The following is a 24,862-nucleotide window of genomic DNA, read 5'->3' on the forward strand; positions in this document are numbered from 1 at the left end:
ATTCGATGTTCATGCCCCCAGGATGCAGACTCCCCAAGCGGAATATGAGGTGCTGTTCCTCCAATTTACGGTGTTGCTCGCTGTGGCCATGGAGGAGACCCAGGACAGAGAGGTCGGAGACGGAATGGGAGGGGGAGTTGAAGTGCTGAGCCACCGGGAGGTCAGCTTGGTTATTGCGGACCGAGTGGAGGTGTTCGGCGAAACGATCGCCCAACCTCCGCTTGGTCTCACCGATATAGATCTGCTGACATCTAGAGCAGCGGATGCAATAGATGAGGTTGGAGGAGATGCAGGTAAACCTCTGTCGCACCTGGAACGACTGCTTGGGTCCTTGAACGGAGTCGAGGGGGGGGAGGTAAAGGGACAAGTGTTGCATCTCTTGCGGTTGCAACGGAAAGTGCCCGGGGAAGGGGTGGTGCGAGAGGGAAGGGAAGAATTGACAAGGGAGTTATGGAGGGAGCGGTCTTTGCGGAAGGCAGATATGGGGGGAGATGGGAAGATGTGGCGAGTGGTGGGGTCACGTTGGAGGTGGCGAAACTGACGGAGGATTACTTGTTGTATGTGACGGCTGGTGGGGTGAAAGGTGAGGACTAGGAGGACTCTGCCCTTGTTGCGAGTGGGGGGATGGGGAGAGAGAGCAGTGTTGCGGGGTATGGAAGAGACCCTGGTGCGAGCCTCATCTATGGTGGAGGAGGGGAACCCCCGTTCCCTGAATAATGAGGAAATTTCAGATGTCCTGGTGTGGAACGCCTCATCCGTGGAGCAGATGCGGCGTAGAATCTATCTATCTCTGCCTTAAAAATATCCACAGACTTTGGCCTCCACAGCCTTCTGTGGCAAAGAATTCCAGATTCACCACCCTCTGACAAAAGGAATTTCTCCTCACCTCGTCCCTAAAATAATGTCCTTTAATTCTGAGGCTATGCCCTAATTAATCAGAGGGTGGAGAACTGCCAAGAGAGGGAGTTGAGGCAGGTACAATTACAATATTTAAAAGACATTTGGACAGGTACATGGATTGGAATTGTTTAGAGGTATAGGGGGCAAATGGGACTAGCTCAGATGGGACAACTTGGTCGGCAGCGAAGAGTTGGGCTGAAGGGCCTGTTCTGTGCTGTATGACTGTGTCTCAGATCTGTCATGAATCATTTGTTAATTTAACTATGCCTCTGAGAACAAACGTTCCTAATACGAGGGAAAGAATTCACGCATGTCCACAAGACGACAACATCAGCATGAGCCAAGTGGCCATATCTACCTTTCACAGACACTTTAGACTTTACTTTAGACTTTTAGAGATACACTGTGAAAACAGTTTCAGTTTTCTGTTTCAGTTTCGGTTCGGAGACCGATTCTGCGCTGACCAGCGATCACCCCGCACACTAACACTATCCTACACACGCTAGGGACAATTTACAATTATCGAAGCCAATTGACCTACAAACCTGCATGTCTTTGGAATGTGGGAGGAAACCGGAGCACCCGGAGAAAACCCATGGGGAGAACGTACAAACTCCGTACAGACAGCACCCGTGGTCAGGATCGAACCCGGGTCTCTGGTGCGATAAGGCAGCAACGCTAACACTGCACCACAGTACCGCCCTCGAGCTAGTAGTACGTCCTCTTTTACCAGTTAAGTAGCCGTGAAATGTACAAATAATTCCTTTGCTGAAAGTGACTTGGACAGAAGTACATGGAAAGGACAGGTTTGGAGGGATATGGGCCAAATGCAGGCAGATGGGACTAGTGTAGATGGGGCATGTTGTTTGGCGTGGGCAAGCTGGATTCCACGCTGCATGACTATGACTCTATGATCCACCCTTCTATTAACAATCCATCCAATCAGTTATATATCTTTTTTTAATGCAGAAATTATATACTCGCTGGTGCAAAAATGAAAAATAATTTAAAAAAAAACAAATTTGTTGGAACATCAATGCCCAAGCACTTTAAATACGAGATTTTAATTAGCCCATCAAGGTGTTACATCAGCGCCAGCCACAGTCCAGGGGTGAAGTACATGAAGCACCATCAGTAAAAGGAAGGCCGTACATCTTCATATAGAATGGACAGAGGACTGTTTTGTTTGAAGTGCTGGAGTAACTCAGCGGGACAGGCAGCATCTTTGGAGAGAAGGAATGGGTGACGTTTCGGGTCGAACAGATGTCAGTGGAGAGGGAGATACATACAGAAGCTACGGCACTGATTTTCCGGCAACTGGTTGTCCGGCACCTCCTTCAATCCGGACAAAATTACGAGAGTGCGCTTGAAATCCCCCCTCCGGATGTCCCCCTGAAAATGTGCCGCCTAGGCCGGGTGATGCGGCCGATCTCGACCTCATCGGGACTTCCGCGGCCGATGGGCGGGTGGAATTTGCCGCCCCTGCGGCCGGGGCTCTGGAACTCCGGACGGAGCCGGCAGAACCGTTTCCACGGCTGACCGCCGAGGCCGACTTTGCAGGCCGGTATCTCGGCCCCTCGGCGGCCTAGGCGGAACGTTCCGATACCGTTAAGACTCCTCTCGGAAGCCGTGACTTTTGTTGGTCCGGCAAAAACGGGTATTCCAGAAAGGCTCTGGAACCAAGGGTGGCGGGAAATCGGCGGTGGGCCTGTCGTCAACGTTGGCCCTGCCAGTATTAGTTCAGTTCGGTTTAGCTTATTGTCACGTGTACAATGAAAAGCCATTGTTGCACGCTAACCAGTCAGAGAAAACACAATACATGATTACAATCGAGCCGTCCACAGTGTACAGATACATGATTAGGGAATAACGTTTAGTGCAAGGTAAAGCCAGCAAAGTCCTATCAAAGATAGTCTGAGCGTCACCAATGAGGTAGATGGTAGTTCAGGACTGCTCTCTGGTTTTGGTAGGGTGGTTCAGTTGCCTGATAGCAGCTGGGAAGAAACTGTCCCTGAATCTGGAGGTGTGTGTTTTCACATTTCTATTAAATTAATCCCTGAACCAATAAAACAGGATATCAGAGGAATATTATCATTGATAAATCACAATGCAGATAGGAACCAAACAAGGATGTACTTGAATTAATTAATAGTACAATACCTGTAGAGCTTGCTGTAATAACTGGATGTCATTGGTGCCTGTGACTTCTCTCAGTTGGTTCAGTAGTGTCTGTTGATGCTGAAGAATAGAAAAATATAAATCACCGTTACAAAACGAACATCTCACAGATCCCGTCTCCCTGGTATAGAATGGGCAGAGGGCTGTTTCGTTTGAAGATAGACGCAAAATGCCGGAGTACTCAGCGGGACAGGCGGCATCTCTGGAGAGAAGGAATGGGTGATGTTTCGGGTCGAGACCCTTCTTCAAACAGATGTCAGTGGAGAGGGAGATGCATACAGTAGCTATTGTCGGTGAGAAAACCAAATGGTCTTTTGAAGACCGCAGCAGAAATCCTTCGATTACAATCACTATCACAATAATACTTTATTCGCCGAGTATGTTTTGCAACATACGAGGAATTTAATACAAATAAAAAGCAACGGAACACACAAAATACATTTTAACATAAACACCCACCATGGTGACTCCTCCACTGAAGGCGAAAAACAGTTCAATCTCTTCCCTTCTTTGCTCTCCCGCGGTCGGGAGCAGCACCTGTGGTCGGGTTTGTACCCGGGTCTCCGGCGCTGTAAGGCAGGAACTCTACCGCCGGGCTGCCCTGGTTGGGCCGAAGGGCATGTTTCCCTGCAGTTTGGCTCTGTGGCTCTGCACGTTTCCGCCCCCCTGCCCTTTGCCCCAAGGCGCTGCGTGAGTTCACTGGGTGACGTTTCGGGTTGAGACCTTCTTCAGAACTCATTAGTTTGTTGTTTAGCGATACTCGCACAGGAAAGACCTGCCCAGAGATACTGCACGGAAAAGATATCGGAGTCAGGGGATATGGGGAGAAGGCAGGAACGGGATACTGATTGGGGATGATCAGCCATGATCACATTGAATGGCAGTGCTGGCTTGAAGGGCCGAATGGCCTACTCCTGCACCTATTGTCTATTGCCTTCAGCCCATCGAGTCCATGCCGACCATTGATCACCCATTCACACGAGTCGTATGTTTTTTCTAATTTCACCCGAAAGGCTCTGGTCCCTACACACTAGTGGCGATTTACAGAGGCTAATTAACCTACAAACCCACGCGTCTTTGGGATGTGGGTGGAAACCAGAGGCAACCGGAGGAAACCCATGCCATCACAGGGAAGGAGAGTGTGCAGACTCCACACAGATAGCAATAGACGATGGTCTGAAGAAGGGTTTCAGCCCGAAACGTTGCCTATTTCCTTCACTCTATAGATGCTGCTGCACCCGCTGAGTTTCTCCAGCACTTTTGTGTACCCTCGTCCTTGATAATGCTGGCGGCCTTGCCGAGGCAGTGTTAAGAGTAGACGATTCCTCTGGCAGTTTAGTTCTGCAGCCTGAACAATGTCTGTGATCTATGAGCATTGTGTTACAGGCCTGTAATGCTGCTGAAGGTAAGAATTTCATTGTTCCGTCCTCAGTAGATATATCAATCGAACACTTGATCAATATGCCTTTGCTTGATATGCCTTTGTGTGACTTGGTGACAATATTTGAGAATAAACCATTGTGAAGCGCCTCAGAATGTTTTATGTTAAAACTGCCACATTGCACATTGTGAAGAATGTGTTCTTCAGACCATCAGTCTGAAGAAGGGTCTTGACCCAAAGCGACCACCCATTTCCTTCTCTCCAGAGATGCTGTCTGTCCCGCAGAGTTACTCCGGCCTTTTGGGTCTGTCTCCCAGAAGAATAGCCAGTTGGACAAACTATCAAGCAGCAGCTGGTGGGGTTTGTGCACCTTGACCCAGTGCTGCCATGTTAATGCACTGAGTGGGAACAGTGAACAGGAGAATGGGAAGATCTCCACTGCTGCTCTTAGTAAAGTCCCTTCCATCCACTCATCAGAACAGATGGGGTCTTGATTTAAGGTCATATCTGACAGACTGATTCTCCTTCAGTGCTGTATAGAGTATCTATGTCTGGATTACAAGCTCAATCATCTGTTATGGGATTTAAGTCAAAAACTTTTTATAGCTCAGGAGGGATACATAACCACTGAGTTATGACTAACGGCAGCTCAATATGGGAACAATTTGCACATAGTTCTGATCTGAGGTTTAGATTTAGTTTAGAGATACAGCGTGTAAACAGGCCCTTCGGCCCATCGGGTCCGCGCCGACCGGCGATCCCCGCACGTTAACACTCTCCTACACCCACTAGGGACAGTTTTTACATTTATACCAAGCCAATTAACCTACACACATGCACGACTTTGGAGTGTGGGAGGAAACCGAAGATCTCGGAGAAAACCCACGGGGGTCACGGGGAGAACGTACAAACTCCGTACAGACAGCGCCCGTAGTCGGGATCGCTGCATTCGCTGTAAGGCAGCGACTCTACCGCTGCGCCACCGTGACCGCAGTGTGAAGTAGCTGCACTTGGTAAACCAGGCAAGCCACTAAAAGTTACCAGATAAAACAGGAAAACTGCAGCGTTTGGTTCCATGGAATATTGTCCAGTGACAAAGACAAATACAGTACATGCATTTCTTAAAGATTGAATTGGGAACATTAGCTCCATTCAGGACCGCAAGAAATTGCAGAGATTTGTAGACACAGCCGAGACCGTCACACAAACCAACCTCCCTCCCATTGACTCCATCTACACCTCACGCTGCCTCGGCAAGGCCAGCAGCATCATCAAGGACAAGTCGCTCCTGAGCCACTCCCTCTTCGCCCCTCTCCCATCGGGCAAAAGGTGTAGAAGCATGAAAACACACACCTCCAGATTCAGGGACAGTTTCTTCACAGCTGCTATCAGGCAATGGAATAAAATAGAGAGCTACTATCTACCTCATTGGAGACTATCTTTGTATGTACTTTACTGCATCATCTTGCACTCAACCTTATTCATGTTATTCCCTTTATCATGTATCTGTACACTGTGGACGGCTCGATTGTAATCATGTATTGTCTGTCCACTGACTGGTTAGCACGCACGCAACAAAAGCTTTTCACTGTACCTCGGTAGACAATAGACAATAGACAATATGTGCAGGAGTAGGCCATTCGGCCCTTCGAGCCAGCACCGCCATTCAATGTGATCATGGCTGATCATCCCCAATCAGTACCCCGTTCCTGCCTTCTCCCCATATCCCCTGACTCCGTTATCTTCAAGAGCCCTATCTAGCTCTCTCTTGAAAGCATCCAGAGAACCGGCCTCCACCGCCCTCTGAGGCTGAGAATTCCACAGACTCACCACTCTCTGTGTTTCCTCGTCTCCGTTCTAAATGGTACACGTGACAATAAACCAAACTCAACTCACAACCTGTCATCGCCCTTCATCTTAAAGCATCTTTCTCTGATAGAAGTACTCCACATTATCATGGTGTAGGAAACTCGGAAGCCAACTTGCACACAGCAACCATACACAACACTACGAGCAGAGATTTAGTTTAGAGATACAGCGTGGAAACGGGCCTTTCAGCCCACTTGAGACCACGCTCACAGACGATCACCTGCACACCAGTTCTTTATTATCCCAGTTCCTCACCCTGCACACGAGGGGCAATATACAGAGGTCAACTAACCTGCACGTCTTTGGAATGGGGGAGGGAAACCGGGGCAGCCGGAGAAAACCCACGCAGGTAACGGGGAGAACGTACACACTCCGTACAGACAGCACCCGGAGTCAGGATCGAACCCGGGTGGTCCCTGCGCTGTAAGGCAGCAACTCTACCAATTGCACCACTGTGCCGCCAAACTTCTCATTTAATGGACACCACCAACACCTGTGTGGAGTCTCCTCAAGATGGGGGCAAATAAAAAGGAGGTGTAATCTCCAAAATGTCTGATCCCAAGGCAAATGTGCTTTATTCCTTGGAGCTTGGGAGGATGAGGGGTGATCTTATAGAGGTGTATAAGGTCATGAGAGGAATAGATATGCAGTCTTTTACCCAGAATAGGGGAATGAAGAACCAAATGACATGGGTTTAAGGTGAAGGGGGTAAGATTTAATAGGAACCTGAAGGGCATCCTTTTTACACAGAGGGTGATGGGTGTAGGGAACGAGCTGCCGGAGAGGTGGTTGAGGCAGGTACTATCACAATGTACATGAATAGGATAGGTTTGTAGGGGTTTAGGCCAAACACAGGCAGCTGGGACTAGTGTAGATGGAGCATGTTGGTTGGTGTGGGGCGAAGGGCCTATTTCTTCACCGTATGAATCTGTCTGAAGAAGGGTGTCAACCCGAAACGTCACCCATTCCTGGGTGGTTTCAACCGAAGACAGACACGAAAAGCTGGAGTAACTCAGCAGGACAGGCAACATCTCTGGAGAGAAGGAATGGGTGACGTTTCGGGTCGAGACTGAAGAAGGGTCTCGACCCGAAACGTCACCTATTCCTTCTCTCCAGAGATGCCGCCTGTCCCGCTGAGTTACTCCAGCATCTTGTGTCTACCCCCCTGTTTGTCTCTAACTTGGACTCTAATGAACTGAAGGTCGTAAACATTACGAGGGATTCAGGGAATTTTTTATTTGGACAGAAGAACAGGCGACTAGTGCCAGGGATTGTTCCTGGAACGTCTGCATTTCACCAAGTATATTGCTATAGCTAGAAATCCAAGCTGGCAAACGACTGATTTGAAATGCAGAGTGGTTTGTATCGATTCAAACAGGAAGTTGCAAAAGGATACGGATCAAGTGCCAGATGTAGATTAATCTGTGAGGGAGTAAAGTCATCCGCTTAGGATCAGAAAAAATCATTTGGTCAACAATGATGAAGGAGGGTTTTACAAGCACAAAATCACCGGATGCCAGTGGATAGGTAGCAAGGAGCTCATGAAATATTTTACGTCTTGGGAATACTATCCTGGATGTGAGATCCAAAAACACGTCGACACTCAAAGTGGGTAGACAAAAATGCTGGAGAAACTCAGCGGGTGAGGCTGCTTCTATTAGATGCTGCTTCACCCGCTGAGTTTCTCCAGCATTTTTGTCTACCTTCGATTTTTCCCGCATCTGCAGTTCTTACTTAGGCACACAAAGTGGGGACCATGGGTTAATAAGGCTTTGGATTTTGGAGATATAACGCGGAAACAAGGCCCTCTGCCTGCTGATTCCGCACCAACCAGCAATCCCCGTACATTAACACAATCCTACACACATTAGGGACAATTTTACCAAAACCAAACAAATCTGCACGTCTTTGGTGTGGGAGGAAACCGGAGCACCCGGAGAAAACCCACGCGGCCACAGGGAGAACGTAGAAACTCCACACAGACAGCACCGTAGCCAGGATTGAACCCGGGTTGCTGGCACTGTAAGGCAGCAACTCTACTGCTGTGTCACTGTGCTGCCCATATATGTTTAAGGTGGGAGGAGCAAGATTTAATACTAAGCCGAGGGGCAACATTTTCACACGTAGGACGGTGGGTAATGGAGCGAGCTGCCAGAGGAGGTATCTGTGACAGGAACTATAACAACACTTGTGACACTTGGACAGGTGCGTGGATAGGAAGGGTTTAGAGGGATGTGGGCCAAACACGGGCAGGTGGGACTGGTATAGATGTGGCACGATCGAACCCATAGTCAGAATCTACCCAAACCCACTGTAACAGCGATCGCTGGTCAGCAGCGACTCGGTGGGCCGAAGGACAAGTTTTCACACTGTATCTTTAAACTAAACTAAAAAGCAGTGTTCTACTCAACTCTCGATCAAAGTTCTTAGGGCTCACAAAATCAAGGGATATGGGGGAAAAGCAGGAAGGGGGTACTGATTTTGGATGATCAGCCATGATCACATTGAATGGCGGTGCTGGCTCAAAGGGCCGAACGGCCTACTCCTGCACCTATTTTCTATGTTTCTATAGCCAACAGTCAGTTCATATGAAGTTATGCTGAAGAATTAAACCGTTTGTGTTGTTATTATTCTCACGTGTACCGAGATACAGAGGAAAAGTGTATTCAAGAGAGAGTTACAGTGCCCTCCATAATGTTCGGGACAAAGACCCATCATTTATTTATTTGCCTCTGTACTCCACAATTTGAGATTTGTATTCGAAAAAATCACATGTGGTTAAAGTGCACATTGTCAGATTTTATTAACAGCCATTTTGGTTTCACCATGTAGAAATTACAGCTGTGTTTATACATAGTCCCCCCATTTCAGGGCACCATAATGGTTGGGACACATGGCTTCACAGACATTTGTAATTGCTCAGGTGTGTTTAATTGCCTCCTTAATGCAGGTTTAAGAGAGCTCTCAGCACCTAGTCTTTCCTCCAGTCTTTCCATCGCCTTTGGAAACTTGTAATGCTGTTTATCAACATGAGGACCAAAGTTGTGCCAATGAAAGTCAAAGAAGGCATTATGAGACTGAGAAACAAGAATAAAACTGTTAGAGACATCAGCCAAACCTTAGGCTTACCAAAATCAACTGTTTGGAACATCATTAAGAAGAAAGAGAGCACTGGTGAGCTTACTAATCGCAAAGGGACTGGCAGGCCAAGGAAGCCCTCCACAGCTGATGACAGAAGAATTCTCTCTATAATAAAGAAAAATCCCCAAACACCTGTCCGACAGATCAGAAACACTCTTCAGGAGTCAGGTGTGGATTTGTCAATGACCACTGTCCGCAGAAGACTTCATGAACAGAAATACAGAGGCTAAACTGCAAGATGCAAACCACTGGTTAGCCGCAAAAATAGGATGGCCGGGTTACAGTTTGCCAAGAAGAACTTAAAAGAGCAACCAAGAGTTATGGAAAAAGGTGTTGTGGACAGATGAGACGAAGATCAACATATATCAGAGTGATGGCAAGAGCAAAGTGTGGAGGAGAGAAGGAACTGCCCAAGATCCAAAACATACCACCTCATCTGTGAAACATGGTGGTGGGGGTGTTATGGCCTGGGCATGTATGGCTGCTGAAGGTACTGCCTCACTTATCTTCATTGATGATACAATTGCTGATGGTAGTAGCATAATGAATTCTGAAGTGTATAGACACATCCTATCTGCTCAAGTTCAAACAAATGCCTCAAAACTCATTGGCCGGCAGTTCATTCTACAGCAAGACAATGATCCCAAACATACTGCTAAAGCAACAAAGGAGTTTTTCAAAGCTAAAACATTTTCAATTCTTGTGGCCAAGTCAATCACCCGATCTGAACCCAATAGAGCTTGCCTTTTATATGCTGAAGAGAAAACTGAAGGGGACTAGCCCCCAAAACAAGCATAAGCTAAAGATGGCTGCAATACAGGCCTGGCTGAGCATCACCAGAGAAGACACCCAGCAACTGGTGATGTGCATGAATCGCAGACTTCAAGCGGTCATTGCATGCAAAGGATATGCAACAAAATACTAAACATGACTACTTTCATTTACACAACATTGCTGTGTCCCAAACATTATGGTGCCCTGAAATGGAGGGACCATGTATAAACACTGTTGTAATTTCTACATGGTGAAATCAAAATGTGTAAAAATCACATTTATTAAAATCTGACTATGTGCACTTTAACCACATGTGATATTTTTTTCTATTACAAATCTCAAATTGTGGAGTACAGAGGCAAATAAATAAATGATGGGTCTTTGTCCCAAACATTATGGAGGGCACTGTAGATATAGCCCTTAGGGCTAACGGGATCAAGGGATATGGGGAGAAAGCAGGAACGGGGTACTGATTTTGGATGATCAGCCATGATCATATTAAATGGCGGTACAGGCTCGAAGGGCCGAATGGTCTACTCCTGCACCTCTTCTATGCTTCTATATTCTAAAAGCTTTTGTTTACGTGCTATTCAGTACAAAAAAAAGACTGTACATGAATCTAATCAAGCCATCCAGAGTGCACAGATAAAGAATTGAGCAGAGGTTCCCAGCCTTTTTCGTCCCGTTTACCCCCTGGTAACTTTTCAAAAGTAAATTTACCCCCACCTTGTTTTGTTCAGTAATCTGAGTTGACACTTCTATCATAATAAAGCAACCGACAAGGGGGACATTTTAAAATCCTGTTTTTAACAAATCCAGACTCAAGTTGGAATTCTCTGCCTCAGAGGGCGGTGGAGGCCGGTTCTCTGGATGCTTTCAAGAGAGAGCTGGATAGGGCTCTTAAAAATAGCGGAGTCAGGGGATATGGGGAGAAGGCAGGAACGGGGTACTGATTGGGGATGATCAGTCATGATCACATTGAATGGCGGTGCTGGCTTGAAGGGCCGAATGGCCTACTCCTGCACCTATTGTCTATTGTCAGATTCAACAAATTTACTCCTGGGTCGTCGACAGATATAACATTGAAGTCCAATAAAGTATGAATAAAGAAAATTCAAAGGTCTCCTGTGAGGTAGGTGGGAGGTCAGGACAGCAGTGTTGTTCCTGAATCTGAAGGTAAGTGTTATGAAACTATCAGCACAATATCTACTTAGCAAAGCTTCTCTGCATATCCCCCCTACATATGGTGCGGGGAGGAACTGCAGGACCTGGGAGGTGGAATGAAGCAAAGTCCATTTGAATTGATATTGGTGTGTTGGGTGAAATGAGCACAAACTCTATGATGTTTAAGAAGGAACTGCAGATGCTGGAAAATCGAAGGCAGACAAAAATGCTGGAGAAACTCAGCGGGCGAGGCAGCATCTATGGGGCGAAGGAAATAGGCAACGTTTCGGGTCGAGCCTCGACCCGAAACGTTGCCTATTTCCTTCGCCCCATAGATGCTGCCTCGCCCGCTGAGTTTCTCCAGCATTTTTGTCTACAAACTCTATGATTGTATGGTAAAGCTCAAGAGATCGAGGGACGTCCATCAGTCTTAGCTCTTATGCACAAATCTCTGGATTTTAGCCACATCTCGTACGAGTATTTTGCACTTATAGCAACATGTTTTTAATTCCAAAGCAACAAAAAAAAAACTATTTCTGTAAACAGAGGGAGCTCAGTATTCCAGAACTCCTGACAACAGAGGAATCAATTAGTAAATGAGGAGTCGGAAGGAACTGCAGATGCTGGTTTACACTGAAGATAGACACGGTGGCGCAGCGGTAGAGTTGCTGCCTTACAGCGAATACTGCACCGGAGACCCTGACTACGGGTACTCTGTACGGAGTTTGTACCTTCTCCCCGTGATCTGCGTGGGTTTTCTCCGAGATCTTTGGTTTCCTCCCACACTCCGCAGACATACAGGTTTGTAGGTTGGTAAATGTAACAATTGTCCCTAGTGGGTGTAGGATAGTGATAGTGTGTGCGGATCGCTGGTCGGCGCGGATCCGGCGGGCCGAAGGGCCTATTTCCGCGCTGTATCTCTAAACTAAACTAAAATGCTGGAGTAACTCAGCGGGACAGGCAGCATCTCTGGATAGAAGGGATGGGTGACGTGTCGGGTCTGAAGAAGGGTCTCAAGCCGAAACATCGCCCCATTCCTTCTATCCAGAGATTAATTACTCCTGCATTATCTCCTCCATTTGAACTACACATCTATCCAGTGAAAAAGGTGGTTACTGACTCCACTGTGAAACTTAGACAGCAACAAAATGGCGTCAAATTAGGCAAATTTACAAACTATACGATGCAAATCACTTTTTCGTTGGTGGGACCAATTTCTTTTTATGATAAGCCAGTGGAATTCTCTGCCACAGAAGGTAGTTTCTTTTCTTCGGTATTCACCAAGGAGAAGGATATTGAATTATGTGAGGTAAGTGAAACTAGTAGAGTAGCTATGGATACTATGAGTTTCAAAGTAAAAGAAGTACTGACACTTTTGAAAAATATAAAAGTGGATAAGTCTCCAGGTCCTGACAGGATATTCCCTAGGACATTGAGGGAAGTTAGTGTAGAAATAGCCGGGGCTATGACAGAAATATTTCAAATGTCATTAGAAACGGGAATAGTCCCCGAGGATTGGCGTACTGCGCATGTTGTTCCATTGTTTAAAAAGGGTTCTAAGAGTAAACCTAGCAATTATAGACCTGTTAGTTTGACTTCAGTGGTGGGCAAATTAATGGAAAAGATACTTAGAGATAATATATATAAGCATCTGGATAAACAGGGTCTGATTAGGAACAGTCAACATGGATTTGTGCCTGGAAGGTCATGTTTGACTAATCTTCTTGAATTTTTTGAAGAGGTTACTAGGGAAATTGACGAGGGTAAAGCAGTGGATGTTGTCTATATGGACTTTAGTAAGGCCTTTGACAAGGTTCCTCATGGAAGGTTGGTTAAGAAGGTTCAACTGTTGGGTATAAATGCAGGAATAGCAAGATGGATTCAACAGTGGCTGAATGGGAGAAGCCAGAGGGTAATGGTGGATGGCTGTTTGTCGGGTTGGAGGCAGGTGACTAGTGGGGTGCCTCAGGGATCTGTGTTGGGTCCTTTGTTGTTTGTCATGTACATCAATGATCTGGATGAAGGGGTGGTAAATTGGATTAGTAAGTATGCAGATGATACCAAGATAGGGGGTGTTGTGGATAATGAAGAGGATTTCCAAAGTTTACAGAGTGATTTAGGCCATTTGGAAAAATGGGCTGAAAGATGGCAGATGGAGTTTAATGCTGATAAATGTGAGGTGCTACACCTTGGCAGGACAAATCAAAATAGGACGTACATGGTAAATGGTAGGGAATTGAAGAATACTGTTGAACAGAGGGATCTGGGAATAACCGTGCATAGTTCCTTGATGGTGGAATCTCATATAGATAGGGTGGTAAAGAAAGCTTTTGGTATGCTAGCCTTTATAAATCAGAGCATTGAGTATAGAAGCTGGGATGTAATGTTAAAATTGTACAAGGCATTGGTGAGACCAAATCTGGAGTATGGTGTACAATTTTGGTCGCCCAATTATAGGAAGGATGTCAACAAAATAGAGAGAGTACAGAGGAGATTTACTAGAATGTTGCCTGGGTTTCAACAACTAAGTTACAGAGATAGGTTGAATAAGTTAGGTCTTTATTCTCTGGAGCGCAGAAGGTTAAGGGGGGACTTGATAGAGGTCTTTAAAATGATGAGAGGGATAGACAGAGTTGATGTGGACAAGCTTTTCCCTTTGAGAATAGGGAAGATTCAAACAAGAGGACATGACTTCAGAATTAAGGGACAGAAGTTTAGGGGTAACATGAGGGGGAACTTCTTTACTCAGAGAGTGGTAGCGGTGTGGAATGAGCTTCCAGTGGAAGTGGTGGCGGCAGGTTTGTTGGTATCATTTAAAAATAAATTGGATAGGCATATGGATGAGAACGGAATGGAGGGTTATGGTATGAGTGCAGGCAGGTGGGACTAAGGGAAAAAAGTTGTTCGGCACGGACTTGTAGGGTCGAGATGGCCTGTTTCCATGCTGTAATTGTTATATGGTTATATGGTTATATGGTAGTTGAGGCCAGTTCATTGGCTATATTTAAGAGGGAGTTAGATGTGGCCCTTGTGGATAAAGGGATCAGGGGGTATGGAGAGAAGGTGGGTACAGGATACTGAGTTGGATGACCAGCCATGATCATATTGAATGGCGGTGCTGGCTCGAAGGGCCGAATGGCCTACTCCTGCGCCTATTTTCTATGTTTCTATCCAGAGTGGAGGATTTTACTTTTTATCAACATTACTCTCCACCTGTCACTCGATCCGTATCTTTTTGTAACTTCCCGTTTACATCTGCAAAACCTACAAATCTAGGATAGCATCACGCTATCTTTATTAACATCAATAAATGCAAACACACAGAAATGAAATTGAAACTGGCATGCACTGTGGTTGAACAGATGCTAGTTGTGAAGTGTACTGCAGCCATTTAAAACCAGAGTCGATGAACTTCAGATGTTGATGTACAAAAATTAAAAACAATGTGCTGGAGTAACTCAGCAGTTCAGGCAGCATTTCTGGAGAAACATGGAAATTAGGGTGCAGGAGTAGGCCATTCGGCCCTTCGAGCCATTCAACATGATCATGGCTGATCATCCCCAATCAGTACCCCGTTCCTACTTTCTCCCCCATATCCCTTGATTCCGTTTGCCCGAAGGGCTATATCTACCTTTCTCTTGAAAACATCCAGTGAATTGGCCTCCACTGCCTTCTGTGGCAGAGAATTCCACAGATGGATAGGTGATGTTTCGGGTAAAGACTGAAGGGTCCTGACCCAAAACGTCATCTATCCGCATTCACCAGAGTCCTTGCTTTCTCCCTCCTTCCCCTCCCCTTCCCTCCTCTCCCACAGCCTACTGTCTTCGCCTCTTCCTTTCTTTCTCACCCCCCCCCCCACCTCCACATCAGTCTGAAGAAGGGTCTCGACCCGAAACGTCACCTATTCCTTCGCTCCATAGATGCTGCCTCACCCGCTGAGTTTCTCCAGCATTTTTGTCTACCTTCACCAGAGATGCTGTCTGATCTGCTGAGTTATTCCAGCATTTTGTGTCTTTTTTCATTTAAAACCATATATTGTTTAACAGCAAAAATAATGTACTGCATCAGAAGGTCATCGAGCAAAAGACTGGAAGAAATGTAGCCCGGGTTCAGCAAGGAGCAAGAAGCAGATTAGATGTTTTTAAGGGAAGTCCATGAGAAACGGATCATAGAATAGCAGATAATAGAGTGGGACAGTGACGCAGCTGGTAGAACCGCTGTATCACGGCACCATTTGATCCAGAGCTCAGATGCTGTCGGTGTGGAGTTTGCATGTTTTCCCTGTGACCGCGTGGGTTTTCTCCGGGAACTCTGGTTTCCCTCCCCACATCCTAAAGATGTGCGGGTTTATCGGTTAACAGGCCTCTGTGTGGATGAGAAACTGGCATGACATAGAACTAGTGTGAATAAGTGATCGATGGTCTGTGTGGACTCAGTGGGCCAAAGGACCTATTTTCCATGCTGTATCTCTAAGCTAAAGTAAATATAGAGGACAAACACCGCAGAGACCAGTTAAGATGAATCCGCTGCAAATTATTTGTAATCTATCCAGTATTTATGTGGTCTCTTTGACACCTGGATAAAAATAGCTGGTCAAACCAGGCTGGAGCTGTTGATTTAACATTTAGCAGCTGATAATATGGTTTCCTGAGGAGTAGCAGGACAGCAAATCACTTTTAAACTTTCTCCGGAGTGCATAATTAGAAACATAGAAAATAGGTGCAGGAGGAGGCAATTCGGCCCTTCGTATCAGCACCGCCATTGATTGTGATCATGGCTGATCGTCCCCAATCAATAACCCGTGCCTGCCTTCTCCCCATATCCCTTGAAACCACTAGCCCCTAGAGCTCTATCTAACTCTCTCTTAAATCCATCCAGTGACTTGTCCTCTGTGGCAAGGAATTTCATAAATTCACAACCCTCTGGTTCCCATTATTATGCATGTTAAGTTCCATTTCATTCTTGCATTGGTATTTGTGGCAGGTACTTTAACAGCACTTAAAAGACACTTGGACTGGTATGTGGATAGAAAAGATTTAGATGGATGTGGACCAAACATGGGCAGGTAGGACCAGCATAGATGCGGCATCTTGGTCAGCATGGGAGAGTAGGGCCGAAGGGCCTGTTTCCATGCTGTACGACTCCATAACTGCATCATATAGTGCAGGGTTTTCCATTACTCTGCATGTTAAGTTCCATTTCATTCTTGCATTGGAATTTAAAGTCCTGGGTCAAGTGGTGTTTATCTTGGAGAAACCAAATTTAACATGACAAATGATACACAAGGCATCTTTCTTTAACAGTTTCTTCCCAGCTGTTACGGTTTCTTCCCAGCTGTTATCAGGCAACTGAATCATCCTACCACAACCAGAGAGCAGTGCTGAACTACTATCTACCTCTTTGATGATCATAGAAACATAGAAAATAGGTGCAGGAGGAGGCCATTCGGCCCTTCGAGCCAGCACCGCCATTCATTGTGATCATGGCTGATCATCCCCTATCAATAACCCGTGCCTGCCTTCTCCCCATATCCCTTGACTCCACTAGCCCCTAGAGCTCCATCTAACTCTCTCTTCATCCAGTGATTTGGCCTCCACTGCCCTCTGTGGCACGGAATTCCATAAATTCACAACTCTCTGGGAGAAAAAAGTTTTTTCTCACTTCAGTCTTAAATTACCTCCCCTTTATTTTAAGACTATGGCCCCTGGTTCTGGACTCGCCCAACATAGGTAACATTTTTCCTGCATCTAGCTTGTCCAGTCCTTTTATAAGTTTCTATAAGATCCCTCCTTGTCCTTCTAAACTCCAGTGAATACAAGCCTAGTCTTTTCAATCTTTCCTCATATGACAGTCCCGCCATCCCAGGGATCAATCTCGTGAACCTACGCTGCACTGCCTCAATCACAAGCATGGGGGAGTTGGCCTGATTCCGTGCTGTATGACTCCATGAATCAGGGGAATTTAAATCAGTTATTGAAGGAAAACAAAATACCTTACATCAGTCAAGATGAATGATGACCAGGTAGTGAGCAGCAGTGGTAGAGTTGCCACCTTACGGCGCCAGAGACCCGGGTTCGATGCCGACCACTAGTGCTGTCTGGGGTTTGTATGTTCTCCCTGTGACCCCGTGGGTTTTGTCCGGGTGCTCCGGTTTCCTCCCACACTACAAAGACGTGCAGGTTTGTAGGTTAATTGACTTCCACAAAGTATTGTCCCTAGTGTGTAGGTATAGTGCTGGTGTACGGGGAATTGCTGGTCGGTGTGGACCCGTGGTCCGAAGGGCCTGAGTCCCCGATGTATCTCTAAAGTCTCAAAGGACCATGAAACCAGTAGACCTCATTAATTTAATTCTGCGAAAGAAATCCACTATGTCTGGCCTATACTTGACTCCAAATTGCCAGGAGGCACGGTGGCACATCGGTAGAGTTGCTGCCTCACAGCGCCAGAGACCCGGGTTCGCTCCTGGCTACGGGTGCTGTATGTACGGAGTTTGTACGTTCTCCCCGTGACTGCGTGGGTAAAAATTGTCCATGAGCGGAGATCGCTGGTCGATGCGGACTCGGTGGGCCAAAGGCCCTGTTTCCGCGCTGTGTCCCTAATCTAAGACTGAACTAACTTTTCAATTGACCCGACAAGGCACCCAGGTCAAGGCCAATTTGATAAAGGCAACTCGTTAGGGCTGAGCCAGCACTGCCCATTACACACTTTTACAAGAATGATTCCAGGAATGAGTAGATTAACATATGGTGAGCATGGACGGGAGGGGATCTTATTGAAACATATAAGATTATTAAGGGTTTGGACACGTTACAGGCAGGAAACATGTTCCCGATGTTGGGGGAGTCCAGAACCAGGGGCCACAGTTTAAGAATAAGGGGTAAGCTATTTAGAACGGAGACGAGGAAACACTTTTTCCCACAGAGAGTTGTGAGTCTGTGGAATTTTCTGCCTCTGAGGGCAGTCGAGGCCGGTTTTCTGGATACTTTCAAGAGAGAGCTAGATAGGGCTCTTAAAGATAGTAGAGTCAGGGGATATGGGGAGAAAGCAGGAACGGGGTATTGATTGGGGATGATCAGCCATGATCACATTGAATGGCGGTGCTGGTTCGAAGGGCCGAATGGCCTACTCCTGCACCTATTGTCTATTGTCATTTGATGGCACTGGGCCTGTACTCGCTGGTGTTTAGAAAAATGAGGGGGGACCTCATTGAAACATACAGAATAGTGAAAGGCTTGGATAGAGTGGATGTGGAGAGGATGTTTCCACTAGTGGGAGAGTCTAGGACTAGAGGTCACAGCCTCAGAATTAAAAGTTGTTCTTTTAAGAAGGAGATGAGGAGGAATTTCTTTAGTCAGAGGGTGGTGAATATGTGGAATTCTTTGCCACAGAAGGCTCTGGAGGCCAAGTCATTGGACAATTTTATGGCAGAGATAGATAGATCGTGATTAGTACAGATGTCAGAGGTTATGGGGAGAAGGCAGGAAAATGGGGTTCGAAGGGAGAGATAGATCACCCATGATTGAACGACGGAGTAGACTTGATGGGCCGAATGGCCTAATTCTCCTCCTATCATTTATGACCTTATGGCACATCAGAAATCAGAGGCCCCTTGAAGGAAAGCTGACACTCGGATTATCACCAGCTTATAAAAGCATTTAAAAAACGGAATTTTTCCAGCACACACATCAAATCTAGGCCAACATCACAACAAACCTGAGCAGGAAAAGATGTCACAAGTCTATTATGTAACAGTAAACACAAAATAGATAACGCCGATCAATCGTTAGTAAGGAAAGAACTACAACCTGCCACGCAAACCAAAAATATTCGTACAACCTAAGAATGGCCAGAGTGAAGATAGACATTAATCGCTGGAGTAACTCAGTGGGATAGGCAGCATCTCTGGAGAGAAGGAAAGGGTGACGTTTCGGGTCGAGCATCTTCAGAAATCGTTGTAGCCGAGAACATAATTTTTGTGGTTGCTTTTGCAAATAAGAAAACATGCCGCCCAATTTCTCCACAGCAAAATCCCAGTGAGAGCAACATGATCTTGACCAAACTTAAGGGCGGTGGGTGTATGGAACAGGCTGCCAGAGGAGGTAGTTGAGGCTGGGACTATCCCAACTTTTAAGATAGACACAAAATGCTGGAGTAACTCAGCAGGGTGAGGCAGCATCTATGGAGAGAAGGAATTGGCGACGTTCCGGGTCGAGGCCCTTCTTCAAGACCCAACTTGCAAGAAACAGTTCGACAGGTTCATGGACAGGACAGGTTTGGAGGGATATGGACCAAATGCGGGCAGGTGGGACGAGTGTAGCTGCGAAATATTGGGCCGGTTTCCACGCTGTATCACTCTCTGACCATAGGAAGGCACAAAATGCTGGAGTGACTCAGTGGGTCCGGCAGTATCTCTGGAGAAAAGGGAGAGGTGATGTTTTCATCAGACTGAAAGTCAGGTAGAGGGAGACTAGATGTGTGTGAAGGTCCAGAACAAAGCAGAGCCTGCATCGATGAATCAGGCAAGCACTGGGCCTGCACTCGCTAAAGTTTAGACGGTTGAGGGGGTCCTCATTGAAACTTACAGAATAATGAAAGGCATAGATAGAGTGGATGTGGAGAGGATGTTTCCACTGGTGGGAGAGTCTAGGACCAGTGGTCACAGCCCCAGAATTAATGGGCGCTCTTTTAGAAAGATGGTGAGGATGAACTTCTTTACTCAGCGGGTAGTTAATCTGTGGAACTCATTGCCACAGAGGGCTGTGGAGGCCAAGTCAGTGGATATTTTTATGGCAGAGACAGACAGATTCTTGATTAGAACGGGTGTCAAGGGTTATGGGGAGAAGGCAGGAAAATGGGATTAGGAGGCAGAGATCAGCCATGATTGAATGGCGGAGTGGACTCGATGGGCCGAATGGCCTAATTCGATTCCTATAACTTGTGACAGGTGGAGCCCACAATGGTCCATTGTTGGCTGAGGATGAGGTGATAACAATGGGATACAAACGGTGAAATTAGCAAGAGGACTAGGATGGGGGAGGGACAGAGAGAGAGGGAATACAAGGGTTACTTGAAGTTAGAGAAATCTGCCTGCAAGCTGCCCAAGTGAAATATGGGGTGCTGTTCCTCCCATTTGCGTCAGGGTCTGAAGAAATTTGACATTTGATCTATATCATGAGTAGGAAAGAACTCATGCTGGTTTGTACCAAAGATAGACACGGCTCTTAGGGCGAACGGAATCTAGGGATATGGGGAAAAAGCAGGAACAGGGTACTGATTTTGGTGATCAGCCAAAATCATATTGAATGGCGGTGCAGGCTCGGAGGGCCGAATGCCCTACTCCTGCACCTATTGTCTATGTTTCTATGATATAGACCAAATTACATTGCAAGTAGGGAACAATATTGTGGGCAGATCCCTCTGCTGCCATTCGAAACATAGAGGTGGGATCTTACAATGCAAACCAGGGGCAGGTAGATCTTTAGTTTAATTTTGTTCCATCTGTAAAATTACAGCTGTGGTCAAGAACTCAGATGTTGCAAGCTGGGCAACAGAAAAGTGGTGTCACCCACAACTTGGGAGTGCTGTGTTTAGTATTTTATCACCCTGTTGGGGGATAATAGACAATAGACAATAGGTGCAGGAGTAGGCCATTCGGCCCTTCGAGCCAGCACCGCCATTCAATGTGATCGTGGCTGATCATCCCCAATCAGTCCCCGTTCCTGCCTTCTTCCCATATCCCCAAACTCCGCTATCTTTAAGAGCCCTATCTAGCTCTCTCTTGAAAGTATCGAGAGAACCGGCCTCCACCGCCCTCTGAGGCAGAGAATTCCACACTCACAACTCTCTGTGAGAAAAAGTGTTTCCTCGTCTCCGTTCTAAATGGCTTATTCTTAAACTGTGGCCCCTGGTTCTGGACTCCCCTAACATTGGGAATATGTTTCCTGCCTCTAGGACGTCCAAACCCTTAAGAATCTTATATGTTTCAATAAGATATCCTCTCATCCTTCTGAACTCCAGAGTGTACAAGCCCAGCCGCTCCATTCTCTCAGCATATGACAGTCCCGCCATCCCGGGAATTAACCTTGTAAACCTACGCTGCACTCCCTCAATAGCAAGAATGTCCTTCCTCAAATTAGGGGACCAAAACTGCACACAATACTCCAGGTGTGGTCTAGGGCCCTGTACAACTGTCATGAAGCTGGAAAGAGTGCTGGGACGATTTACAAGGCTGTTGCGTGGTCTTGAGGAGCTGGTCTATAGGGAGAGGTTGGGCAGGTTATTTCTATAATTGCAGGAGGCTGAGGGATGATCTTATAGAGGTGTATAAAAACCATTGAGGGGAATAGACGGGGTGAATGTAGAGTTTCTTTACCCAGGGTAGGGGAATTAAAAACTAGAGAGCATTACTTTGGACTTTAGAGATACAGTGCTGAATCAGGCCCTTCGACCCACTGATTCCGCGCCGACCAGCGATCACCCGTACACTCGCACTATCCAACACACCAGGGACAATTTACAATTTTTACCGAAGCCAATTAACCTCCAAACCTGTACCTCTTTGGAGTGTGGGAGGAAACCGGAGCACCCAGAGAAAACCCATGCGGTCACAGGGAGAACGTAAAAACTCAGTGCAGACAGCACTGTCGTCAGGATTGAGCCCAGGTCTCTGGCGCTGTACGGCAGCAACTCTACCGCTGCACCACTGTGCCGCCCACATATGTTTACGGTGAAGGGAACAAGATTTAATACTAAGCCGAGGGGCGACAATTTCACTCAGAGGGTGATGGGTATGTGAAGCGAGGTGTTTGTGGCAGGTACTATAACAGCACTTAAAAGACACTTGGACTGGTACGTGGATAGGATAGGTTTAGAGGGATGTGGGCCAGACGTCGGCAGGTAGGACCAGCATAGATGCGGCATCTTGGTCAGCATGGGAGAGTAGGGCCGAAGGGCCTGTTTCCATGCTGTACGACTCCATAACTGCATCATATAGTGCAGGGTTTTCCATTACTCTGCATGTTAAGTTCCATTTCATTCTTGCATTGGAATTTAAAGTCCTGGGTCAAGTGGTGTTTATCTTGGAGAAACCAAATTTAACATGACAAATGATACACAAGGCATCTTTCTTTAACAGTTTCTTCCCAGCTGTTACGGTTTCTTCCCAGCTGTTATCAGGCAACTGAATCATCCTACCACAACCAGAGAGCAGTGCTGAACTACTATCTACCTCTTTGATGATCCCCGGCTATCAATAGACAATAGGTACAGGAGTAGGCCATTCGGCCCTTCGAGCCAGCACCGCCATTCAATGCGATCATGGCCAATCATCACTAATCAGTACCCCGTTCCTGCCTTCTCCCCATATCCCCTGACTCCGCTATCTTTAAGAGCCCTATCTAGCTCTCTCTTGAAAGTATCCAGAGAACTGGCCTCCACCACCCTGTGAGGCAGAGAATTCCAGACTCACAACTCTCTGTGTATCCTTGATCGGACTTTGCTGGCTTTACCTTACATTAAACGTTATTCCCTTATCATGTTTCTATACAATGTAAATGAATCGACTGTAATCATGTATAGTCTTTCCGCTGACTGGTTAGCACGCAACAAAAAGCATTTCACTGTACCTCGGTACACGCGACAATAAATCAAACTGAAACTGAAACTGGACTGTAGATAATGCTAGTCGCTGGATATGAGACTGAATTTAACCACAGAGACAGACATGGTCAAGGAGAAAGCTTTCAGGAGCTTTTCAACTGAGAGCTTGAAGCCTTCACCCTCCTCTCCTCTTTCTCCCTCCGTCCCCTCTGTCCCTTCATTCCCTCACCTCTCTGCCCCTTCTTCCCCCAACTCCCTTCCCTCTCACACCCCTCCATCCCTCTTTCTCTTCTTCCCCTTTCCTTCCCACTCTCTCTCTCTCTCTCTCATCCTCCCTTCAACTGAATATTGGGAGGAAATTGCAGTGAATAAACCTTGGCCACAGAAGGCAGAGCCTCCAAGCAAGAGTGATGATTGTCAAGGAAAATCAAGAGGTCGGAACAATGATATACAAGAAATATTCCAGCACGTCAGATATATTTTATAAATTTATCTTCCTAGCCGCCCGTGCCTGTGAGTTGGGGGCTATGCGTGAGTGGATAGGGCGGGGGAAGGGGGAAAAGGAGTGAATAAATAATATTAATATAATATCAAAGGGGGGGGGGGGGAGTTAGTGTGTGGGTGTGGGGTGGTTAGTGTGCGTGCGTGACGCCGCTGAAAGCACCCCCCCCCCCTGCAACCGCGCATTGAGGGGACGGGACCCAACAGGTCCCACTTGGTCTAATATTTTATAAATTAATCTTCCCTTATGAGCTCCGGCCCCTTATCCACCTCCCTATGTGACCCTTCCCCCTACCTCTCCCAGCCTCCTCCACAATATCCACCCCCCCCCTCGGTCTTGCTACCCCCCTCCACCACAACCACCTCCTCCCCTCGCCTCTCCTACCCCACCTCCCCGTCTCCCTCACCCTATACCCCTCCTTCCTTTAACCATCCAGTACCCCGGAAGGGTCTCGACCCGAAATGTCGCCAATTCCTTCTCTCCACAGATGCTGCCTCACCTATGCTGCCTCACCTGCTGAGTTTCTCCAGGCATTTTGTGTGTACCTTCGATTTTACCAGCATCTGCAGTTCTTTCTGAAAAAACACCCGCCTTTCTCCAGACCCACTCTGCCTACCCTTTCCTTCCCTTCCCATGGGACCCACCCGTCCGTTCTCCCTCTGTACCTTCTCTCCCCACCCGTAACCCTCTCCCCCTCCAGCCCCCAGCCCTCCCTCACCCCCTTCACACTCTCTCTCCCCCAGCCTCTGCCCCTTCAAGTCAAGTGAGTTTATTATCATGTGTCCCTGATAGGACAATTAAATTCTTGCTTTGCTTCAGCACAACAGAACATAGTAGGCATGACTACAGAACAGATCAGTGTGTCCATATACCATTATATAAATATTTACACACATGAATAAATAACCTGATAAAGTGCAAATAACAGATAATGGGCTATTAATGTTCAGAGTTTTGTCCGAGCCAAGTTTAATAACCTGATGGCTGTGGGGAAGTAGTGGAAGTATTCCCCCTGCCCCTTCCTTTTCTCCCACCTTTAATTCCAGCCCCATAGTAGAAGTGTCCATGTCGCGGGAATTACCTGAGCTAATTCTGCTACCACCATCATCTACTGCGACAAGTGATGGCTTCCCACTGATTGTCACCGGAAGCTCACTACCTTTTCAGGACGGCCGATGACAGCGATGTCAACATGTCAACAGGGGATCTCATTGAAACATATAAGATTGTTAAGGGCTTGGACACACTAGAGGCAGGAAACATGTTCCCAATGTTGGGGAAGTCCAGAACCAGGGGACACAATTTAAGAATAAGGCGCAAGCCATTTAGAACGGAGACGAAGAAACACTTTTTCT

General features: G+C 46.7%; 1 protein-coding gene across 4 annotated transcripts in view; it reads right to left on the bottom strand.

Annotated features, from left to right (window-relative positions):
* Positions 1–24,862, bottom strand: part of usp25 (ubiquitin specific peptidase 25) — a 127,503-nt gene that overhangs the window by 99,741 nt on the left and 2,900 nt on the right. For all 4 annotated transcript variants that reach the window (XM_033032368.1, XM_033032367.1, XM_033032366.1 and 1 more), the window contains exon 2: positions 3,061–3,138. In XM_033032368.1, the coding sequence (XP_032888259.1) occupies positions 3,061–3,138 (78 nt within the window). The remainder of the gene's footprint in view (positions 1–3,060; positions 3,139–24,862) is intronic.

The sequence above is a fragment of the Amblyraja radiata genome, chromosome 14, assembly GCF_010909765.2.
Source record: "Amblyraja radiata isolate CabotCenter1 chromosome 14, sAmbRad1.1.pri, whole genome shotgun sequence".
In the NCBI taxonomy this organism is placed as follows: domain Eukaryota; kingdom Metazoa; phylum Chordata; class Chondrichthyes; order Rajiformes; family Rajidae; genus Amblyraja; species Amblyraja radiata.